The sequence below is a fragment of the Hemicordylus capensis genome, chromosome 1 (assembly GCF_027244095.1).
Source record: "Hemicordylus capensis ecotype Gifberg chromosome 1, rHemCap1.1.pri, whole genome shotgun sequence".
Taxonomy (NCBI): domain Eukaryota; kingdom Metazoa; phylum Chordata; class Lepidosauria; order Squamata; family Cordylidae; genus Hemicordylus; species Hemicordylus capensis.
Genome location: NC_069657.1, coordinates 189,847,131 through 189,867,333, shown reverse-complemented (window position 1 = coordinate 189,867,333; position 20,203 = coordinate 189,847,131). Strand labels below are relative to the sequence as shown.

Sequence of the window (20,203 nt, the reverse complement as noted above, 5' to 3'; positions counted from 1 at the left end):
TCTGTTGACAGGCTAGTCTGAGATGTTTTTCTGAGAAGATAACCAAGATAATTTGGTATTTCAGTAACACATTTGATATGGTGCCACCTGGGAAATTACAGAGTTGAAGAAGAGAAGTATATTAATGAAGAAAGTTTAATAGGTAGGGAGGGAGCTCTTCAGAAAAAGAAAACACAGCGATTTACTGAAAGGGAGAAAAAGCTGTTAGTGAGAACTGTGTGAGGTTTTTGCAAGTCTCAATCTTGGGAGCCATTTTAATCAATATCAATCAAAAACCTTGATGATAAAAATGGGAGTGTTAATGACATCTGATGATGATATCAAATTGAGGACTGTCTTCAATACCAGGGAGGACTGGAACTTTTGACAGGGCAATCTGAATGACTTTCATAGACTGGCATTACAGAAAGAGGTTGAAATGCATATTATTTAACTATTAACTGTAATAATCTACTTTTTGCTGTGGCCTTCTCAGCAGCTAATAACAGACAAGGAGAGACTCTTAGGCTTAATAACAAATAACAGTGGATCCCAAATCCTTAAATAACCAGATGTGTTCTAGTTTTTACTCTTTTTTTATTTCTAAGGATGCTTCCACATTTCTGATATGTAGAATCAAGTAGGTTCTGGCCACATCAGACCACAAAGCAAGAAGTGGATCTCCTGTTATCTCCTGTTAGCAGACTTCATTTTCTAATGAAGCAGCAAATATGAATGGCTTTGTTTTACTGGCAACGTCTCAGAAAACCAGTCTTAAATGCATTATTTTAAAGGTTTGACACTTTTATTAGGTTGCTTGCATATGTTTCATTTTAAGAGTGTCAGGCCCAGTTTTACATCAGTGCTAAGTTAACATGGTGGTGTTAAGTTGCTTGTGTGCATGCGCACACAAACACACAGATACACCCCACCGCCTTCTGCAACAATTATGGACCAAACTAATACCAAATGTTATAAGCCCATTTGTCTTTTTCCCCCCACTTTAAATTTTTATTGGTTTTTACAATAGCTTTAACATTTCAAATCACCTTCATGTATCTAATTCTACATAAGTAATTATTGACTTCCCGCTTGCCTATCTGCGTAGTTCACAATAACTATACATATAAACCGTTGCTATAATAATTCAAAACATACATACAATGCTACTCGATTTTACCCAACCCAACCTGCTCTTATTGCTATATTCCAAACCCTACTGAAAAATCCATATTGGAAAAATAATTCTTTAAGTAAAGCAAAAATAGTTCCCAGTCTTCTTTGAAACATTCAAAATGTTCATCTCTTATAAGTGCTGCAAGCTTTGCCATCTCAGCATATTCCAACATTTTTATCAACCAGTCTTCTTTTGAGGGCATTTAGTGTCTTTCCATTTCTGCGCATATACTATCCTGGCCACCATGGTTGCATACATTAAAAATGTTAAATTTCTTCTGGAGAACTCTCCTTGAGTTATTCCCAGCAGGAAGGATTCTGGCCTCTTCAACTCATTATATATCATATCCCAAAAAGCCTTTGCCTTCCCGCATGACCACCACATATGGAAAAAAGTTCCTTCACATTGTCCACATTTCCAACATTTTGTTTGAAACATTCTTATACATTAATGCTAATTTTCTCGGTGTCAGATACCACCTATACACCATCTTATAATAATTTTCTTTTAAAGTATAACATGCAGTAAACTTTAAATCTGTTTTCCATCATTTTTCCCAAGCAGCCATATCTATATTATGACCCACATCTTGAGCCCATTTTATCATAGCCGTTTTAACCACTTCATCTCTTGTCTCCTCCAAAAACAACAACATATACATCTTAGAGAGTTATAAGCCTATTTGTCAGGGCCTGTGTCCCTTAAGTTCCAACAGTGCTTAGAACACTCCACTGTATTGCTTGTTGCTCTGTTACTGATTCATAATAATACATGTTTGTTAGAATATTATTACAAATAATGAAGAGTTCATTTGTCCGTGAACATTATTGTTGTCAAGATACCTCATGCCTTTATGCATCAAAGCTTACCATCTTGACTAAAACATGACTTGGCTATATAAATTGGTCTGACCTTTGGTGGCATAAAATGGTACTACTCTGTAGATAGGACTGTAACCTGTGGGGGCCTAATCCCCTCAGGGAATTCCATGCCCCTCCCTGAATGCCCAGTTTTTATTTAAAAGTAAATCTCTCAACCTTTTAACTGTAGAGATTAATGGGAAAGCATGCTGGCAATGTTCTACTTAACTGCTCACTAAGAATAAATAGAATGAAAACACTTTAAATTTATTAGGCTACCTGTATTTATGTTCTGGTTGTTCTGCAATGTGATCCCCTGCCCCATTAGGGCCCCTCACCACAAAATGCCTGAAACAGGCCTTTCAGTAGATATCAGTGTGCCAGTGCTGACTTCTGTACTCCAGTACTTCACTGATGGAAATAAGAACATGCCTGTGAATGTGAAAGGGGTGTGGCCAAGCAACCTGGTAGGCGTGGCATACAGTTCTGACTACAAGCATGCCACATGCAGTGTGCATGCAGAACTCACTATTAGGGATGTGCACTAACCTGTTCAGAAGCCCTTTTACGGGCCTCTGAACAGGTTCAAAAACTGGGTGGGGTCAAAGTTCAAGGCAGGGGATCTCACTTTAAGGGAGGAGAGGGTGCACTTACCCCTCCCCCCAATTCCCTCCGCCCAATTCCCTCCGCCCAATTCCCTCCGCCGGCTCTCAGTGTCAGTAAAAGCCTTCAGAGCGGCAGTATACCTCCCTGCCGCCCCTTCCCCCTCTGTGGCTGGAAGTGGCCGGAAGTACTGGACGCCCTTCTGAAATATGCGAGTGCGACGTGCACATGCACGCCCGGTACTTCCAGCCACTTCTGGCTGAAGAGGGGGAAGGCGCAGCAGGGAGGTACACTGCCATTCCGAAGGCTTTTATCGACACCGAGCGCTGGTGGGGGGGAAGCAGGGAGAGGGGTAAGTGCACCCTCCCCCACCTGGTTCCGTGCACATCCCTACTCACTATTCCAGTTTACCAAAGCAGATGAGCCAAGCCCATGCCTTTTCCAACAGTACCCAAATAGGGAAATTTTTGTGATGACCAATTCTCTTACCAAGGATGACTGCCCAAGGTCGTCATTCCCCACCCACACGATTACACATTTCTGAAGACTAGATTCCACTTGCTGTGTGCTGTGCACTGCATAGTGCTTTAGAGTTCTGCCCCCATTTACATGCATCCACCCACTCGTGGCTATTTAATTTCTAGAGACTCTGCAGTGAGAGCTGAATCCTGAAGAATAATGACTCTCGGAAATCATGGAAGCCGGGGGGGGGTGGTGGTGGTTTGACTGCATTCTCAAGAGGCAAAAACACAGGCAGTGATTTACTGGGGACTGATTCCAGAAAATAGTGACAGTCCATGGTAAATATGGACAGTTGGAGCTGAGAATCTGGCCTGTTCTGTGCGTCCAAATTAATCTTAAAAGTTTAATTGGTTGTCTCACTTCAGTGTCTCGCCTTCTTTATGCTGCAAAGAGCTGTTCCATTTGCTCTTAGGTCACATCCAGACAAGTCTGTTAGATTAAACACAAGCCCCATTCGGATGTCTCATCAAACCAGGGCTATATAAAGCTGTGGTTCGTCTGTGAAGCCGAAAATCATGCCACAGACGATTGATCAGCTGCAGTTTGGCAACCTCCAGATTCTGGACAGAAGAAGGCCCCCCTCTTCCTTGTCCACCCAGGCTTCATTCCAGCAAGCTCCTTTCCACTCTCATCACCAGACTGTGGGCAAGGTGTCAGCATGTCAGTAAAGTGGCAGATTTTTTAAATCTCAGATGCTGTTCTTGTTTCGCCCTGAGTCAGTGAATTGGGCGGTATATTAAAAAAAGTTAAATGATTGGCTATGATGTTAACGGGGGCATGTTCAGTGTAATCATGCCTTTACGGCATTCTCTGCCTACCTTCAGCAAGGCAAAGACATTTTGACCTCTTCCCTCACACCACTTGCACAGTTGTCTTTGCAAGAACTCCCGAGCTACACAGTCATCCACAAGCACAATTATTGATACCCCGGAATGGCAAGGGGATCTTGTCATAGAGATGCAGAACAGCAACTAAGAAATTGAGGTGAGGGGGTGGGGGTGGATGGGTGGGTAGGAGAAGGGGCAGTCCACTAGAAAAATTGATGCTGTGTCATACCTGTCCCAGAGCCTAAAGTGGATCTCATGCAAATTAATTACAGCTGATATTTAGGGTTGTGCACGAACCATTCAATGTCAAACTGGTTTGTGTCGAACTACCTGGAAGTTCCTCCTGTCATCTGCCCGCTTCTGGTCTTCATTGTGGTCCGGTTCTCAGAGAAGGGTGCATGTGGCCTGTGAACTCTCCACATTCGGGGCCGCAAGGTCCCTTGCAAGCTGCAAACGAACCACACACCCGCTGCTCCTCAGTTGTGCTGCATGCTCTGCATTGGAGAGTGGCCTTCTGGGTACAGGCCCTTCTTTGGAGCTGCAGGATGAGTCTGCACTGTCTGCCTAGAGATCCGGTCGAAGGTGGTCTCGCTTCTGAACTGCTGCTGCAATTGTGATAGGACATGGTCAGAGGTCCACGAACACCCCAGGCTCTGCCTCCGTCCACTACTTTGCATGAACCTTCCAGCTTCCATCCTCAGTCTGGCTGCTTTCTGTGGTGGTGCTGGTGCAAATCATGGATGCAGAAGTCTTCGTGGAATGCTGAGACTGCATGGCTGGTGGTGATTTTCCAAGTAGACAGTTGGGAAGGGCATGATGGGGCACTATCCCGGTCTCTTCATGTGAGGGGGAAAGAAGAGGGATGGGGCATCTACCTCATGCATGCAAGGCCAGCAGTGTACAGGAGGGGTCTGGAAAGGGTGTGATCAACAACCACATGCCCCAAAGCCAGCAATGTGGAATATCGGTGGGACACAGGTCTGAATGGAAAACTCCGACATGAAAATAAAATCACTCACAAGCTCTCATCCTTAAGAAGGAAGGATGGGGAAACTGAGGGCAATTGAGATGTATGTGATCAGAAATGTGTCCATTTATTTGTGTTACTAGGGCTTAATGTATTTGTGCACAAGACACTTCAGTGGTGAATTGTGGGAGACCTCTCCTGCTGTCTCTGTCTTGTTCTCTCATCCTTTATTTTGCTCAAGAACACGCGAGGTCTAAAACACGCAGGGGAAAGCGGGCTTGCTCTAGTGTGGTTCTGTCCCTTTAAATGCATGAACTCTAGGGATGTGACATCCCTGTTGCCAAGCAGTGGAAACGGCGGAGGGAGGAGCATCAGCTCCAAGAGATGGCCAGCGAGAAATGTGACTGCTTTAGAACTGATGTATTTTTCGGCTTCTCTGAGACAACCTCTCTATGGTTGCAGGAGGGGCTTGCGCACAATACCAGGTTATAGTGGCAGCAGAATTTGGATGACACAATGGTGCCTTCAAACCTCAGGTTTAAGCAGCAAACCGAGGGTTCAAATTCAGGTTTGGAAGTGAAAACGGAACCGCGATTGGGTGAAGAAATTGTGGCTCCACACATTCAGATGATCACAAACTCAAACCTCTGACATGCTTACCTCTGGTCTGGTGTTATGTCCGAACGGGGTCACAATGTTCTATGCCAGTAGTTTTTTAAGTGTGGGAAGGTGTCGAGCTGTAAATGTGGATTTATTTCCTATCTGACCGAGTTGTGATTGGCTTAATAGATTTCAAAAGAAACTATTTGAAGTATATATCTGCTTACAGTTGACAGATTAAACTCTGAATCATTAGCTGCGCTACCGAAGTCTGCACAACTTGAGAGAATAAGACAGTGCTGGCATTTGAAATGCCATAACTCCTCCCACGCAACCTGTTATAACAAGCAGGACTCTCAGATGTGAAACACAGCAAATGTGGGAGCAGGGTGGGCAACAGGGCCTGAGGACAAATGGGTGGGTAATGCATTTACTTCTCTTCAGATTCAGCAGCCCTGTGCGAACCTCCACTTATTCATTGGAGGAGGAGCAGGATCTCATCCACTGGCCCCACCCCTGGTTTCTGGGCCTCTGCTGCCTTGGCCTTGGCCACAGGTTCAGCCACAGGGCTCAAATCTCTGGCTTCTAACCTGGCAATGCTGCTTGCTGCCCAATGCAGTACCAAGCTTAGAATGAGTGAGCTGAGTCCCTTGTGTCCAAAGGCTGTACTGTAACAATGATCTGCAAAGCTTCAATGTCATGCCGAAAGGTCCGCATCTCCTTCATGACCTGCCCCTCATTTGCATGAGAAGCAAGCTTCAGCCAAGGCTATAGACTTGCTGCAAAATACCTGGCAATGGATTCGCCCGGCACAGGAGCAATGCCTTTTCCAATGAATCGGGGAATGCCATTTTAAAGCTTTTGAAGCCAATATGTATTTTCGTTAATTAGCTAAAAAACATAATGGTTATGTCTAGCCTCTCCTCCAACTCTCTGTTTAACCAGTCTAGGTTTCAGCACATGGCCTGTAGCATTTCTATTTTTAGCTCAAATAGAAGTCTTAAATTGCTTATTTTCTGTTTACTAAAGTCATCCTGTTTGTTCCCATGGAAACTGTGGCAAGTGTCACAGCTTAACTCTTTTATTAAATGGACTGAAGCTGCAGCTACAGCATCCAAAAGGCGTGAAGCCAGTTGGGTTTTTCCCTCAGCTCATCTAATCATGAGCTCGTGCAATCAGGATAAGAAAACCCTAAATTAACATCTAGGGTTAGATTCAGATCCACAGTTCAGAATATGTATATCTGGGCTATCTCACCATGAGAAATAAATTCCAGGTCAAGATGAGAACCAATCCTAAGGAGCTCCATGAAGGACACTGAATATATTTCAGATCATCTGCATTAGAATCAGCCTCCAGTGATTGTGGTAAGATAATGTTCCCACAGACTTATCTGTGTGAAATTTGAGCAAGCATCTCTTGGCTCTTATTGCAATCATATGGCTATTGAAATAGATACCTCCTGCCAGCAGTACAGAAGCAATCTTTGTAAAGAGCATCATTCCATACAAGGAAAGTTTGCAAGGTGGAGTAACATTGTTAAGTTTATTCTGCAGCGTGTGTGTAGTTATCGCTCTTTACAAATATTTGTGTACACTACTACCATACTAGTAGACTGTTTGGAGCGGGGTGGGATGTACACAATATGAAGAGAGCATAGCTAGCTTAAAGGATCTCTGCATAGAGAAAGTCCATGTGCTGGCAAAAGTCACTGATAACACTGGGGGTGGGAGAGGGGACAATATTTACTCTAGGTACAGGATTGTTACATTAAAAATCCAGCATGCTCACTATGCCTTATCCTCTCTAAAAATGTTTACACTAATAAAGGATAAATAGAAGGGCTTGGAATCTTTAATTGGTTTAGTCAGTAGCTTAATCAGCAAAAGTGCTAGTTTATTAATCAGTTGAGGTCAAATTTTGATTGTTTGGATCCCAAGTTAATGACACACTTAGAACTGTTGTTTTGAAGATCCTTTTGCTTCTGGTGTGTTACTGGGGAAAAATGAATAAGAACTTATAAAAGATGGTCTCTATATGAGTGGTAGCTTTGTATTTATTCAATTGAAGTGAGGAAAACTTTTATTTAGGCGGTAGTTATGGGTATGATAGCTCCAACTGAGATGCAAAAAGCGAGGAAATTTGATGGCCCATGATGGCAGAAGAGTGGGCATGGCCTGGGGGTGGTGAGCTCACGGGTAGTGGGCAGTGGGAGTTGGGCAGGCCGTTACAGGGGGAAATGGTCCAGGCAATTGAGGCCTCTTCCTTTTGCCGGCTCTTCTCCCAAACCTGTGGCCCCAGGGCATTCTGAGAACACTCCCTCTAGGATTAGGGTGCTGCTGTTGAATGTCAGGTCAGTAAATGGCAAAACATCTCTCATCCACGATTTGACTTAGGATGAGCATACTGACCTCCTTTGTATGACAGAGACCTGGTTGGATGAGCTGGGTGAGGTTGGTCTTTTTCAGAGTTGTCCTGCCGGTTTCCTGATCCTGCAGCAGCCCTGCCTTGAGGGTTGAGGAGGGGGCGTTCCAGTCATCTATCATGAGACCTTTCCCCCTTTCCAGGTGCCCGGTTAGGCAATCTCAGGATTTCGAGTGTTTGTCCTTGAGGGTGAGCCTCTGAGATGATTTTGCTGGTGTACCAACCCCCTGCTGCACTCCTGTCTCACTACCTGAGCTGGAGGGGGTAGTCTCGGAGATGGCTTTGGGTTCTCCCAAGCTTGGGGAACCCAATGTCTTGGTGAACTTCAGTGTCCTTGCTGAAGCCCCCCTTGTAGGAGCAGATCAGGATTTCATGGCAACCATGGGCCTATCAGTTGGTATTGGGCCCTACCCACATGGCAGGACATACTCTTGATCTGGTTTTTGCTGACCAGGGAATAAATGATCTGGAGGTGGGGGAATTTGAGATAACTCCCTTGTCATGGACAGATAATCATCTGGTGGGGTTTAGTTTAACTGCTTCATCTACTTTCTGCAGGGTTGGTGGGCCGATTAGGATGGTCCACCCCCGGAGATTTCTGGATCTGCTTGGTTTCCAGACAGCCCTCAGGTAGTTTCCAGTGTCCAGAGCTGGTACCTCAGACGAGGCCCTGGTGAATCTCTGGAATGGGGAGACAACCCAGGCTATTGACATGGTCACTTCTCAATGCTATCTCCAGCTTGTTGGAGCCTGTTTTGCTCCTTTGGTGCTGAAAGACTACTGCTCGGCTCCATGGCCATTGGCCTGTAGGGTCCCACAGGGTTCGGTCTTGTCCCTCATGCTGTTTAACATCTACATGAAACTGCTGGGAGAGGTCATTCAGGAACTTGGACTGAGTTCTCAGCAAAATGCAGATGACACTCAGCTTCATCTCTCCTTGTCACCTGATGCTAGGGAGGCAGTGAGCATCCTGAATCATGGGCTGGAGGCAGTGAGGGGTTGGATGTGGTCTAACAAACTGAGATTGAATCCAGGCAAGATGGAGGTACTGTTGATCAGTAGGAGAGCCAATCAGGATGAAGAGATTCTACTGGTTCTGGATGGGATTGTACTCCCCATGAAAGAGCAAGTGCACAGCTTTGGGATACTGCTGGACCCAGCCCTGCTTTTGGAATCTCAGGTGGAGATGGTGGCCAGGGGGGCCTTTTCAAGGCTTCGGCTAGTGCGCCAGCTGCGTCCCTTTCTTGAAAATGCAGATCTGGCCACTGTTACCCACGACTTAGTCACGTCGTGGCTGGATTACTTCAATGTGTTCTATATGGGGCTGCCCTTGAAGAATATTGGGAAACTGCAGCTAGTGCAAAATGTGGCAGCTAGGATGTTATCTGGAGCTGCCCGCTGGGTCCATTTTACTCCCATTTTGAAAGAGCTACATTGGCTGCCAATCTGTTTCCGAGTCCAATTCAAGGTGCTGGTTTTGACCTTTAAAGCCCTAAACTGGTTGGGCCCTGGATACCTGAAGGACCGCCTACTCCCAAGCAATGTTCCCTCTAACAGGGATTCCCAAATGTTGTTGACTACAGCTCCCTACAGCAAAAGCTATTGCAGCTGGGGTTTCTGGGAGTTGCAGTCAACAATATCTGGGAATCCCTGTTAGAGGAAACACTGCTCCCAAGGGTTTCTGCCTGCTCGATGAAGTCATCAGAGGGGGCCCTGCTCCGTGTGCTGACAATGAGGGAGGCTCGCCTGGCGTGTACGTGGTACAGGGCCTTCTCAGTCATTGCCCCCAGACTTTGGAATGCTCTCCCACTGAGCCTCCACTCCCCACTCTCCATCACAGTTTTTTAAAAGCAAGTAAAATCTTGGGTTTTTTACCCAGACTTTTAAATGAGTGTTTTGTTTGCTTCTGCTTTGTATCTTATGGTTATATTGTACATTTTTTAAAACTTTTAATTAGATTTGTATTTTTATATTCAATTTTAATTCTTATTGTGTAGTTTTTATGGTTTTATATTGTTGAATTTTTGTAAACCACCTTGCAATTATTTTAATTAAAGTTGGTATAGAAATGTAAAAATAAATAAAATAAATGATGTACAGTGGTATATGATTATGGCTTTAGAAATGAGGCTTCATGCACCCACACTTTGCCTTGATCAGAAATGCATCAAGCAGAAATTCATCAGGGGAATCTCTGGGAAGTGATGAGGGAAACTGCACCTGTTAAATGTCTACCTGGATGCACCCCTCTCCAGCCCAATGTCCAACAGAAAGACCAAGGTAAGGTGTGGGTGAATGGAATATCATTTCTACAGCCATCAGTGTGATCCCACGCCATGATTATTCAGCACTGAATAAGGACACAAGAAGCAGGAATTTTTGTTCACTTTAAATCCATTTTTTCTTTTTCTTAAACACACACACAACCAACAATGATAATGGAAAATAACAAATGCTTTAAAACCATGTCCAAAACTACAGATTATCTTCCCAGAAATTTCCCATAACCCTCATCGTTTTCCTGCTTGATTTTATTTCCTTCAGGATGGTGCCATCAGCAAAATAGTGTAAAGGTTGTACACAAGTGATGTACGCCCCCCCCACACACACACTTGCCATCCACACACACAAACATACATTGCAGCCATCCCCCCACCACAAACATACACTGCAATCTAAAGGTGCTGAAAGGAGCCCTTCACAGCCTAGCTAAAAGGAGCGTGTTTCTGTCTCTTCATCCTGCTTACAACTGGCTGTACAGAGCAGCGCGCCAGTTTGGGCTGGAGGTCAGGACAAAATGCATGTGGTTTGGGGGGAAGGAGCTGACTGCTTTACTGGTTGTGGGCAATGCTGTGGGCACCGCAGCTTCAAAAGTCCTACTGCACAAACTCTTTTAGCAGTAAAGATGCATTTTTTCAGCCTCTTAAAACACAACTTTGAGGATCAGTTGTGAAATAACCATCTATTTAGCCCCTGCTAACTTGGCAAAGAGGCACCTTTTAACATGATGATTCTCTTTATTTAGCAGGAAGCGGGAGTAACTGGCCCTATCCACCCCCAGCACAGTACCTCCAGTGACTGTTGCTGGGGTCTATCTGATGTTTCTTCTTAGAATGTGAGCCCTTTGGGGGACAGGGATCCATCTTATCTTATTTGTTTATTTCTCTGTATAAACCGCCCTGAGCCATTTTTGGAAGGGCGGTATAGAAATCAATCAATCAATCAATCAATCAATCAATCAACCAACCAACCAACCAACCAACCAACCAACCAACCAACCAACCAACCAACCAACCAAATAAATAAATAAATAAATAAATAAATAAATAAATAAATAAAATAAAATAAAATAAAATAAAATAAAATAAAATAAAATAAAATTTGATCCCAGAGGGATATACAAAAGGCACTTTTCTGGCATGCAGTCCAAAAGAACATTGCCAACCCTTCAAACCCCTGTTCAAAAGATAAAAAAACTTTAAACTGCTCTATCTAAGCCATTTTTTAAAACTGATCTTCACCTAATTTGCAGGGTAGGTGTCTCTTGTCACCTAGTGAATGTGTGCTGAAAGCTGGGCAGATCAGACAAATGGGTTTGATTGTATAAGCAATAGAATGTGCAGGCTTATAATGGTATAATGTTGCAACTACTCTCCATCTTAACTATACTGGCATGATTGTCCCATTATAATCTGCTTAAAGGCAAATGATTAATCAACTAAAGAATTCTTGAATCTGCTGACAACCTTAATAAATAGCATCCTAGAAATGATGGAAGGGTGAAATACACACTCCGCTGAAACTGATGACAAAACTTCCATTGATTTCCAACGAGACTGCATTGCAACTACAATCTATATCCTTACATTCCACATGCAATAAAATCTCACTCTTAGCAAGAGGCACTGTGGTTCTATATAGCCCTTCCACTCTATCAGAAAGCTCCCCAATTTTTTTGGTGATGGAAAACTTCAATAATTTACAATTATTCAATACGGTTTTCAGAGATGAGAAAGATCTTTGAAAGGTGGTGGTGAATCTTAACCGATGCACTGCTCTATCCATCCTTTGGGCTGTTTTTCCCATTATAATTTTATATGTTGCTTCAGGGATCTAAAACCAAATATATTTTATAATGAGAAAATGGCTAAATCAATGCTTCTCCTTTCTGTTTCCTGATATGCATATCTGGCACTTGATCCATGCTTCTGCTTCTTCATGCCTCCATATGCATGCATTTCTGAATAAAGTATTTCTGAATTTCTGGGTATTTCTGAGTAGGGATGTGCACAAACCAAGGTTTATGCACAGGTTCAGCACCAAACCCGTTCAGGCGAGGTCCAAACTGGTTTGGTGCCACCGGGGGTTGGGTGGGTGAGTGAATGGGACCTTTAAAAAGGTGCCAAACTGGTTTGGGAGAGGTCTGAACAGGTTTGGTGCTCCTGGGGGTGGGGGGCAGTGTTCTCTCTATTTTATTTTTTTTCCCATCTGTGTGTGGAATGAATTTTGTTCCAGGCAAGAGTATCAAGACAGTGTGTGTGCACATGCATTCAGAGTGGCACCTTCCTGATTCAACCTGAGCGGTATCTAAAATTAACTGAGGACATCAAAAAACTTGTGGGTGCATGCATGTGCGCATGCCTTAGAGGGAACACTGGTGTGGGGGAGTGAATGGGACCTTTAAAAAGAAGTAGAGCAGGCCCTTACCTGTTTTCCACCATCCCATGCAGCTTCTTGTTGTGACAGCGCTCCCCCAATAACCTGCATGTGACACCAGCATGCACATGGTGTCTGTGCATGCGCATATGCCATTTTTGTGGTCAGCGTGGTGCTGCTGACCATGCACATGGCCTCCACGCATGTGCAGAGGCCATGTGTGTCCTGGCGCTGCGCGTGGGTTCTTGCGGGGGGAGCGCTGTCACAGCAGAAAGCAGAATGGTGGTGGAGAGCAGGTAAAGACCTGCTCTACTCCTTTTTAAAGGTCCCACTCACTTTTACCCACCACACCCCCACCCCCGGCAGCACCACACAGGTTCAGACCTCTCCCGAGCCAGTTCGGCACCAATATTGTTCGTGCACGTCCCTACTTCTGAGGCACTTCTTACATTACAAAATCCATGAACATGGATCTGCATGTGTGAAAATGTAACTTTACAGGCAAATAAAAATAATAACGACTTAGGTTGAGGAGCAGCCCTAAAGTGCAATATCAGAGCCAAGATACGCGTTGTAGCATAATAACCTAAAGCCTACTTCATCAGATCAGACTTCATCAAATGTAGAATGATTGTGTAATCACCAGTCACGAATCACCTCTGCTTATCTCTTATACAGGCTATAACCCGATTGAGTCATTATTATAGCTAAATGCAATGTCCCTGGGAGGAATGGGAGCATTCTAAGTTCCACTCCTGCCTCAGCGTGCTCTGTAGTCCCATCCTCTGCTCTTCCCCAAGTATAGTGTTGTGGGGAAGTATCCACAATATATAGTGGGGAAGTATCCACTATACTTTCCCAAGTATAGTGTTTGTCATGGAAAGAGTTTCCCTCCATGATTCAGAATGCTGGGCAGTTGTTTGTATATAGTACCTGTCATTTGAGGACAGCACTTAATGCATCTGATGCAGTGGGCTCCAGTCCATGACAGCTGATGCTACAATAACAATTTTAGTCATTAAGGTGCCCCAACGCTCTTTGTTTCTTTAAACTGATGTCTCTGTTGCAGTGACCTCGAATGTTTCCATTCTCTTGTCTTGCCTCAAAGACAGCAGAGTTCCACATTCTGTCCTTCACAGCCTTGATGTTTTTTTCATAAGTAATTTTCTGTTTGCTCCGGGAGTTTGTTTCTCACAACATCAAATTGTGTTGTGCAATCCCTGAGCAGTCCCATTTATCCTTCCACCTGAACCTGTCCCAGAGGAGCTACCAGAATTCTTGTTTTTAAGAAAAAGAAAAGAGCAAACTTGATGGAGCAACTCTTAATCATTTTACGTAGCCAGGAGTACAGTTCTCCACGCAGAGCGGCCTGCCCACTCCTGCGCATACAACCATGTGGTGGATGCAATGCCAGACACTGCTTCCTCATAGCAGTCCACCGGAGTGGAGCAGCACATATTTATTATTTATTTGTTTGCTTGTTTAACACATTTCTTATACCACCCAAAACTTACATCTCTGGATGGTTTACATGAAAAATACCATTAAAACAAAATTAAAACAAACAATCTAAAATTTAAAACATGTTAGAAGTGTTAACTATTAAAATTGCAAATCTAATTAACAGCCTGGGAATCTAATGAACAGATGTGTCTTGACTAACCTTTTAAAAGTTTTCGGAGATGGGGAGGCTTCCCCCCCTCCAAAAAAACCCTTCATGTTCTTCCTTCATATTTCTGGTTGACCTCCCGACTGATGGTGTGCTTGTGCAAGGATGTTGCACTAGCCCAAGGCTGCTGAACTAGCTACTGACACTAAATCTGAAACTTGCATTCCAGACCAATATCGTGCTTCATGTCGTCGTCGTCGAATTTGCCCATATACCAACCAACCCAATTTCCTTTAATAGCAGTTCAATCCTATGCATGTTTACTCATAAAAAGGTCCCACTGTGGTCAGTGGTACTTACTCCCTAGTAAGTGTGTATTAGTTTGCAGTCTTGTATTGCAATTCAAAAGAACTTTACTCACAAGTAAATCCTACTGAATAGAACGGGGTTTCCTCTCAAATCAGTGGGTTGCATGCTAAGTGTTCATAGCACAAACAAAGGAAGTTCTGCTTGTACAAGGGGGAGGGATGGTTTTCATTGGTCTCCCCTTTCTTTTGCAGCCCCCGTGCCCCTTAAAATCTGCTCCTGAGGAGTGCAGGGGCGGGGGGGGGGCTTCCAGAGCAGAATTGCATGTAGCATGAGACTTGAGTAGAAAGAGGAGATTGCTGGGAGATTGCCCCTTTCTGCTGTGCAAACAGAACTACTTCTGCTCACTTTACAATCACTTAGGATAAACCCAGTGCCTGATACATGTGAAAGAATACTCTTGTACTAGCGCAAGAGGATGGCTTCCTTTTGCTAAAACTGGGATGGTCAGTGCTCTTGCTCTATAGCAGGGATTCTCAACGGTGGGCTCCCAGATGTTATTGGACTTCAACTCCCATAATCCCCTATCCCAGTGGCCTTTGGTTGGGGATTAAGGGAGTTGAAGTCCAATAACACCTGGGGACCCAATGTTGAGAATCCCTGGTCTATAAGAATAACCCCTCCCGGACCAGGATGGGGAATGGTCAGTGCTCTTGCTCTATAGCACTATTATGCAAAGGTCCCCATTAAATTAATCAGGCATGTGGCAAATGCACATTTTTTTGCAAGATAAGCAGGCTTGCAGTTGGGCAACACTAGTCTGGAGTGCAATCTCCAGATATAGCACAACTAGCTAGTGCAACAGCTTTATGTTAGTGCAATGCTGGATGTTGACCACTGTGTTTAGGGTAGCACGGAACCAAGTGGGGGTGGCTCGAGGGGGTGGGGGTTGCCACTTTAAGGGCAGGGAGGGTGCACGTCCCTCCCCCCACCTTCCCCCCGCTGGTGCTCGTTGCCCCTAAAAGCCTTTGGAGAGGCAGTTTACCTGCCTGCCACCCCTTCCCCCTCTTCTGCCAGAAGTGGACAGAAGTTCTGGGTGCGCATGCGCGGGGTTGTGTGCACACACCTGGTACTTCTGGCCAAAGAGGGGGAAGGGGTGTCAGGGAGGTACACTGCCGCTCTGGAGGCTTTTACAGGCAACAAGCGCCAGCGAGGGAGAAGCGCAGGGAGGGGTAAGGGCACCCCCCCAAAAAAGTGGCACCCCCTGGCCTTGAACTTCAAACCACCACCACCACCCCGTAAAAGGGCCTCCGAACAGGTTCGTGCACATCCCTAGTTCAGGATTGCCCCTTCATCTAGACTTGTTTTTCTTTAATGTAAATAGACTTTGCTATTGCCTATGAGTGCTATATGGCTTGCAGGACCCTTCCAGCAGCACCTGGAGATCCATGAGGCTTTCAGCTGGGTTTAATGAAGAGTAGTATCAGTTTCTTGCTACCTGCTGTTTGTACTTTAATCTAGCAAAATAGCATAAGGGAAAGAACCAAAATGGGCAGTAAAATACAAAGTAATATATTTTACAAAGCTGTGTCAGAGATGACCTTTACGCTGGTCAATGATTTTGCATTTTGGGATGCTTTATGTGTTTGATGATTTATGATTCAGCATTATAGATGTACTTTCATTGTTGCATTATTGCCACAGCTAATGACCAGTGTAATTCATAAACTGAGCTGAACAACAAAGGAAAATGATGTAGCCCAACAATTCCAATTGTTCCCGGTTTTTCTAATGGAACTGTTTTGTCTCTGAAAGAGGAGTTGTTGATTGCTGGTTTAGTTTTACTTTACTTTTCATTTTCATTTAGTTGATTTCTGGTTTCATTTCACAGACATGATGCCTTGCCAGGCTACAGCTGAAGTAATCCTTAATGGCACAGGGTTGTGGTCTGGCTAAAACTGGGCGGCATTTCAAAGACACTTTTGAATTTTTTTGATAATAGCCAAGTGTGTCTGTCCCTGAATCCAATTAATCTTCTTCTTGGGATAGGATGGGGAGGAGTGGGGCGAAAGAGAAGGTAGACAATACAAGAAATAATTTGGTTTACAAATTTTCCTTCAAGCTGTTGTATAAAACATGGATCTGGCTGCCTGTTGGATTTAGGTTGCACTCAGTTGTTCTCTTGAGCATCTTCTATAAATTTCAATGGATAAGGAACGTTCTGACTTCCAGAATGACAGTAACCTAAGCTCAAGTGTAATTGTGTAATTGAAAGCAATGGGATGGCACTGATTCTGGATTTCCGTGCAATGACAGGATTGCATGGTTCGACTATATCATTTTTACTTATCTATCTATTTCAAATGCTTTCACACCACCATTCTTCAGCAAAAACCAGACTTATGCCCAACATATACATTAAAATAGTGCAAATGGGACAAGGAAGCTATGGTACCTTATATCAGAGATGATAAGGGAAGCCAAGCCAAGCACCACTTAAAGACGAGAGTTGTTACAAGTCTTCAAAAAAGCCCCCCCACCCAATATGCATTACTATATACAGCCTTCTCTGGATCGAGGGCTCCCCCAAACCCCTCTTCCTTGCCTCCCTCGATACCATCTCTTCTACAGAATGGGCACAGAGGAGAGCCCCCACCACTGACCTCAATAGGTCTGGGGGCTCATAGAGGGAGCCAGTGTGATGTAAGAGCTGGAGCTGAAATTTTTTGTTTCAGAACCAAAAGTTTCTGATTCAAAATGGTGGAGAAGTGGAAGAATGCACAGTTGCCATTGCAGAGACAGGTAAAGTACAGATAGTTGTGTATTTTAAGCAAACTTCCCTTGCTGTCATCCAGCCAAAATTTTGACTTTTAAACTGCTGACATTTAAGAGAATAATGGAGCTTTTTTCAGACTAGGCATCCCTGATGATAGGGTAAATTGCAGTTGGTGGTTTATGCTGAATACTTTCCCAGTATGATGCTCCACACATGTTCAAAGCATTTCTAGAGAACAAAAATGCAACCAAGAAAAGCAGTGATATAAATGAGCTAATTTCTTGAATTAGTACAGGTTTGATGAATTGTCAGAAAACATATATGCTTTTAAATCCAGAGCAAAATTATTGTGTGTCATTTATTTCTTGACCAGTTTCCTTCATTGAATTACTGATGAGGAACCCGATGGGGTGGGGGTGGGGATGAAAATGATTGCACTTATAAATGTTTATTTGCCTTTTGTTCTCCTCTCTAGGGTCAACTTTCATTTGCAACACCCACATCATCCCAGTGAAAAACCAAGAGGGAGTGGCCATGATGTTTATTATTAACTTTGAATACGTAACGGATGAGGAGGATGTACAGTCTCCAGAAAAAATCAACCAGATAGTATCAGCCAAAGTTGCAAACCGTAAGTGTGAGTGTGTGTGTTTATGATAGTGAATTGGGAGGGAGGTGACAGACAGACAATGTGGAAGATGAAATCTAATAATGATGTGTAAAACTTTGCATTTTAAACGCTTTGATCTTAAATGCATTGGCTGAAATCCAAACTAAGGTCGTCAATAGTACTACTCAGAAGTTCTTTTAAAGGACAACTTAATTTCAATAGAACTGCTCAGGAATAATTTAGTCTAGATGTCAGCTGTTATCAGTAAGAATGGAGCTTGATAAGGAAATGTCCACAGAGGAGCACTGAAATTTTACCTGAGATGTGTGGGAGCTGCTTTCCAAAACACTTCTCACAAGGCTGGATTACCATTTAAATGACCAACTATGGAGAGGGTGGGAGTGGTGGAGTTGTGTGGATCTTTTCTGTGGAATAGCACACAAACATTTGAGATTACTTCATACAGAGTCAGATCGTGGGTTCACCAAGCCCACTATTCAAGGCTACCCCACTAAAGGACTGCCTGTTCCATGAGAAAGATCCATGCAGTTGCCCACTCCCACTCAGGTGACTGGGTCATTTAAATGTGATCTCGGTCTTACAAAAACATTTCCCACATGGCTAGGGTCATGGGAAAAGGGATCCATCATAGATGTGGAATTCAGGGTGCTAGAATTCCAACTCTTTTGAACTGAGGGCAGTTCCATGCCAATCATGACAAATAGAGGGATTACAATACAATATGAAGCTGCCTTACACCACTAGTCCATCTAGCTTGATACTATTTGCACTGACTGGCAGTGGCTGCCCAAAGTTTCAGACAGGGAACTTTCCCAGCCCTCCCTGGAAATGCCAGGGATTGAACCTGGGCCTCTTAGTATGCCCTTTCCCACTCAGCTACAACCCATCTCCGCCCATTTTCACCATGAATGCAAATGTCTTACTGGATTCAATGGGATGAATGGTGGCTTGCCCATACTTTTATCACACTGGATAACATATCGCTGCAAACTATTCCTTCAGGGGCATGCTACTGAAAAGTGTATTTATTAAGAATTCCTGAATGCGTGTGCTTTAGTTGAGTCTGAGGTACTCAACATTCTGCATATAAGAAACCATGAGGTGAGATACAAGCATGAACAAAACATATCTGTGCGTGAGCAGAAAACACTTCTGCTTCCTCATGAGGGAAGAGACAAACATTCCTTTTAATGGCAGCCCCATTGTAGAGGTGCAACACCAAATGGTCCTTCAACCAGTTGCAGCCCATGACACAATATTTTGCTGTCTGAAATCCCAGCCTCTCCCTTGCTTGCTTGCTTGCTTGCTTGCTTCCTTCCTTCCTTCCTTCCTTCCCCTTTCTCTCCTAAGTTTTTTCCCTCCCTCCCTCCCTCCTTTTTGGGAAGGGAAGAGGAAAAGCAGACTGAAATAATCTTGCTTTCCTTCCTCTGCAGGCCACCCATGGAAAGGGGCTCTGGGTGGGCTAAGAAGTGGCCCACGATCTTCCACCTAAAATGGCCCTACCTGCTTCATGGTAGGGCCGGTCTAAAGGAGGGGGCGTTTGGAGACATGTGGGTGAGATTTGAGTGGGGAGCTTAAAAGCCCGTCTGGCGTGAGTGGTGCACCACTCATGCTAGTCTAGATTCTTGCTGTGATCTTCAATGTTAAAAAGGCATGCGAAGCTGTCTTTAAACAACAATGCATACAACAAGTAGTAATTCTGCTTTGGGGAGAAAGGAGCTGCAATGCTACTATTGCCAGAAAGATAATCCTATCTCTGGCAAACATTGCCTCCCCATCTCTGGCAGCTTTTAAAAAGGCACTGAAGATGCATTTATTCATCCAAGCTTTTAATTAGATCTATAGTTTTAATAGTTTTTAATATTGGGTTATAAATGATGTTAATGTTTTAATCATTTTCAATGTTATTTTTGTTGTACACCACCCAGAGACGCAGGTCTGGGGTGGTATATAAATATGTTAAATAAATAAATAAATTGGGTAACGGGTGCAAAGGAAAGGACTTTACTTATTCTGTATGTGAAAAGCTCATGCATGTATGTGTGCATGCACAGGGGCGTAACAAGGCTGGAGTGGGCCCAGAGACAACATTTTAAAATGGGCCCCTCCCTGATACACACACACACACACACTTCACATGTGACTTGCCTCTGGGGGGGCCCTCGAGGTGTGGGGGCCCCCAGGCAGCCGCCTCCCCTTGCCTAATAGTATTTACGCCCCTGTGCATGCATGTGTTGCCGGACAGGAGTATTTTACAACCACACGT

General features: G+C 44.0%; 1 protein-coding gene across 16 annotated transcripts in view; it reads left to right on the top strand.

Moving 5' to 3' along the window:
• The window catches only part of KCNH7 (potassium voltage-gated channel subfamily H member 7), a 440,460-nt gene that overhangs the window by 241,839 nt on the left and 178,418 nt on the right, over nucleotides 1–20,203 (top strand). For all 16 annotated transcript variants that reach the window (XM_053261721.1, XM_053261635.1, XM_053261672.1 and 13 more), the window contains one exon: nucleotides 17,782–17,937. In XM_053261721.1, the coding sequence (XP_053117696.1) occupies nucleotides 17,782–17,937 (156 nt within the window). The remainder of the gene's footprint in view (nucleotides 1–17,781; nucleotides 17,938–20,203) is intronic.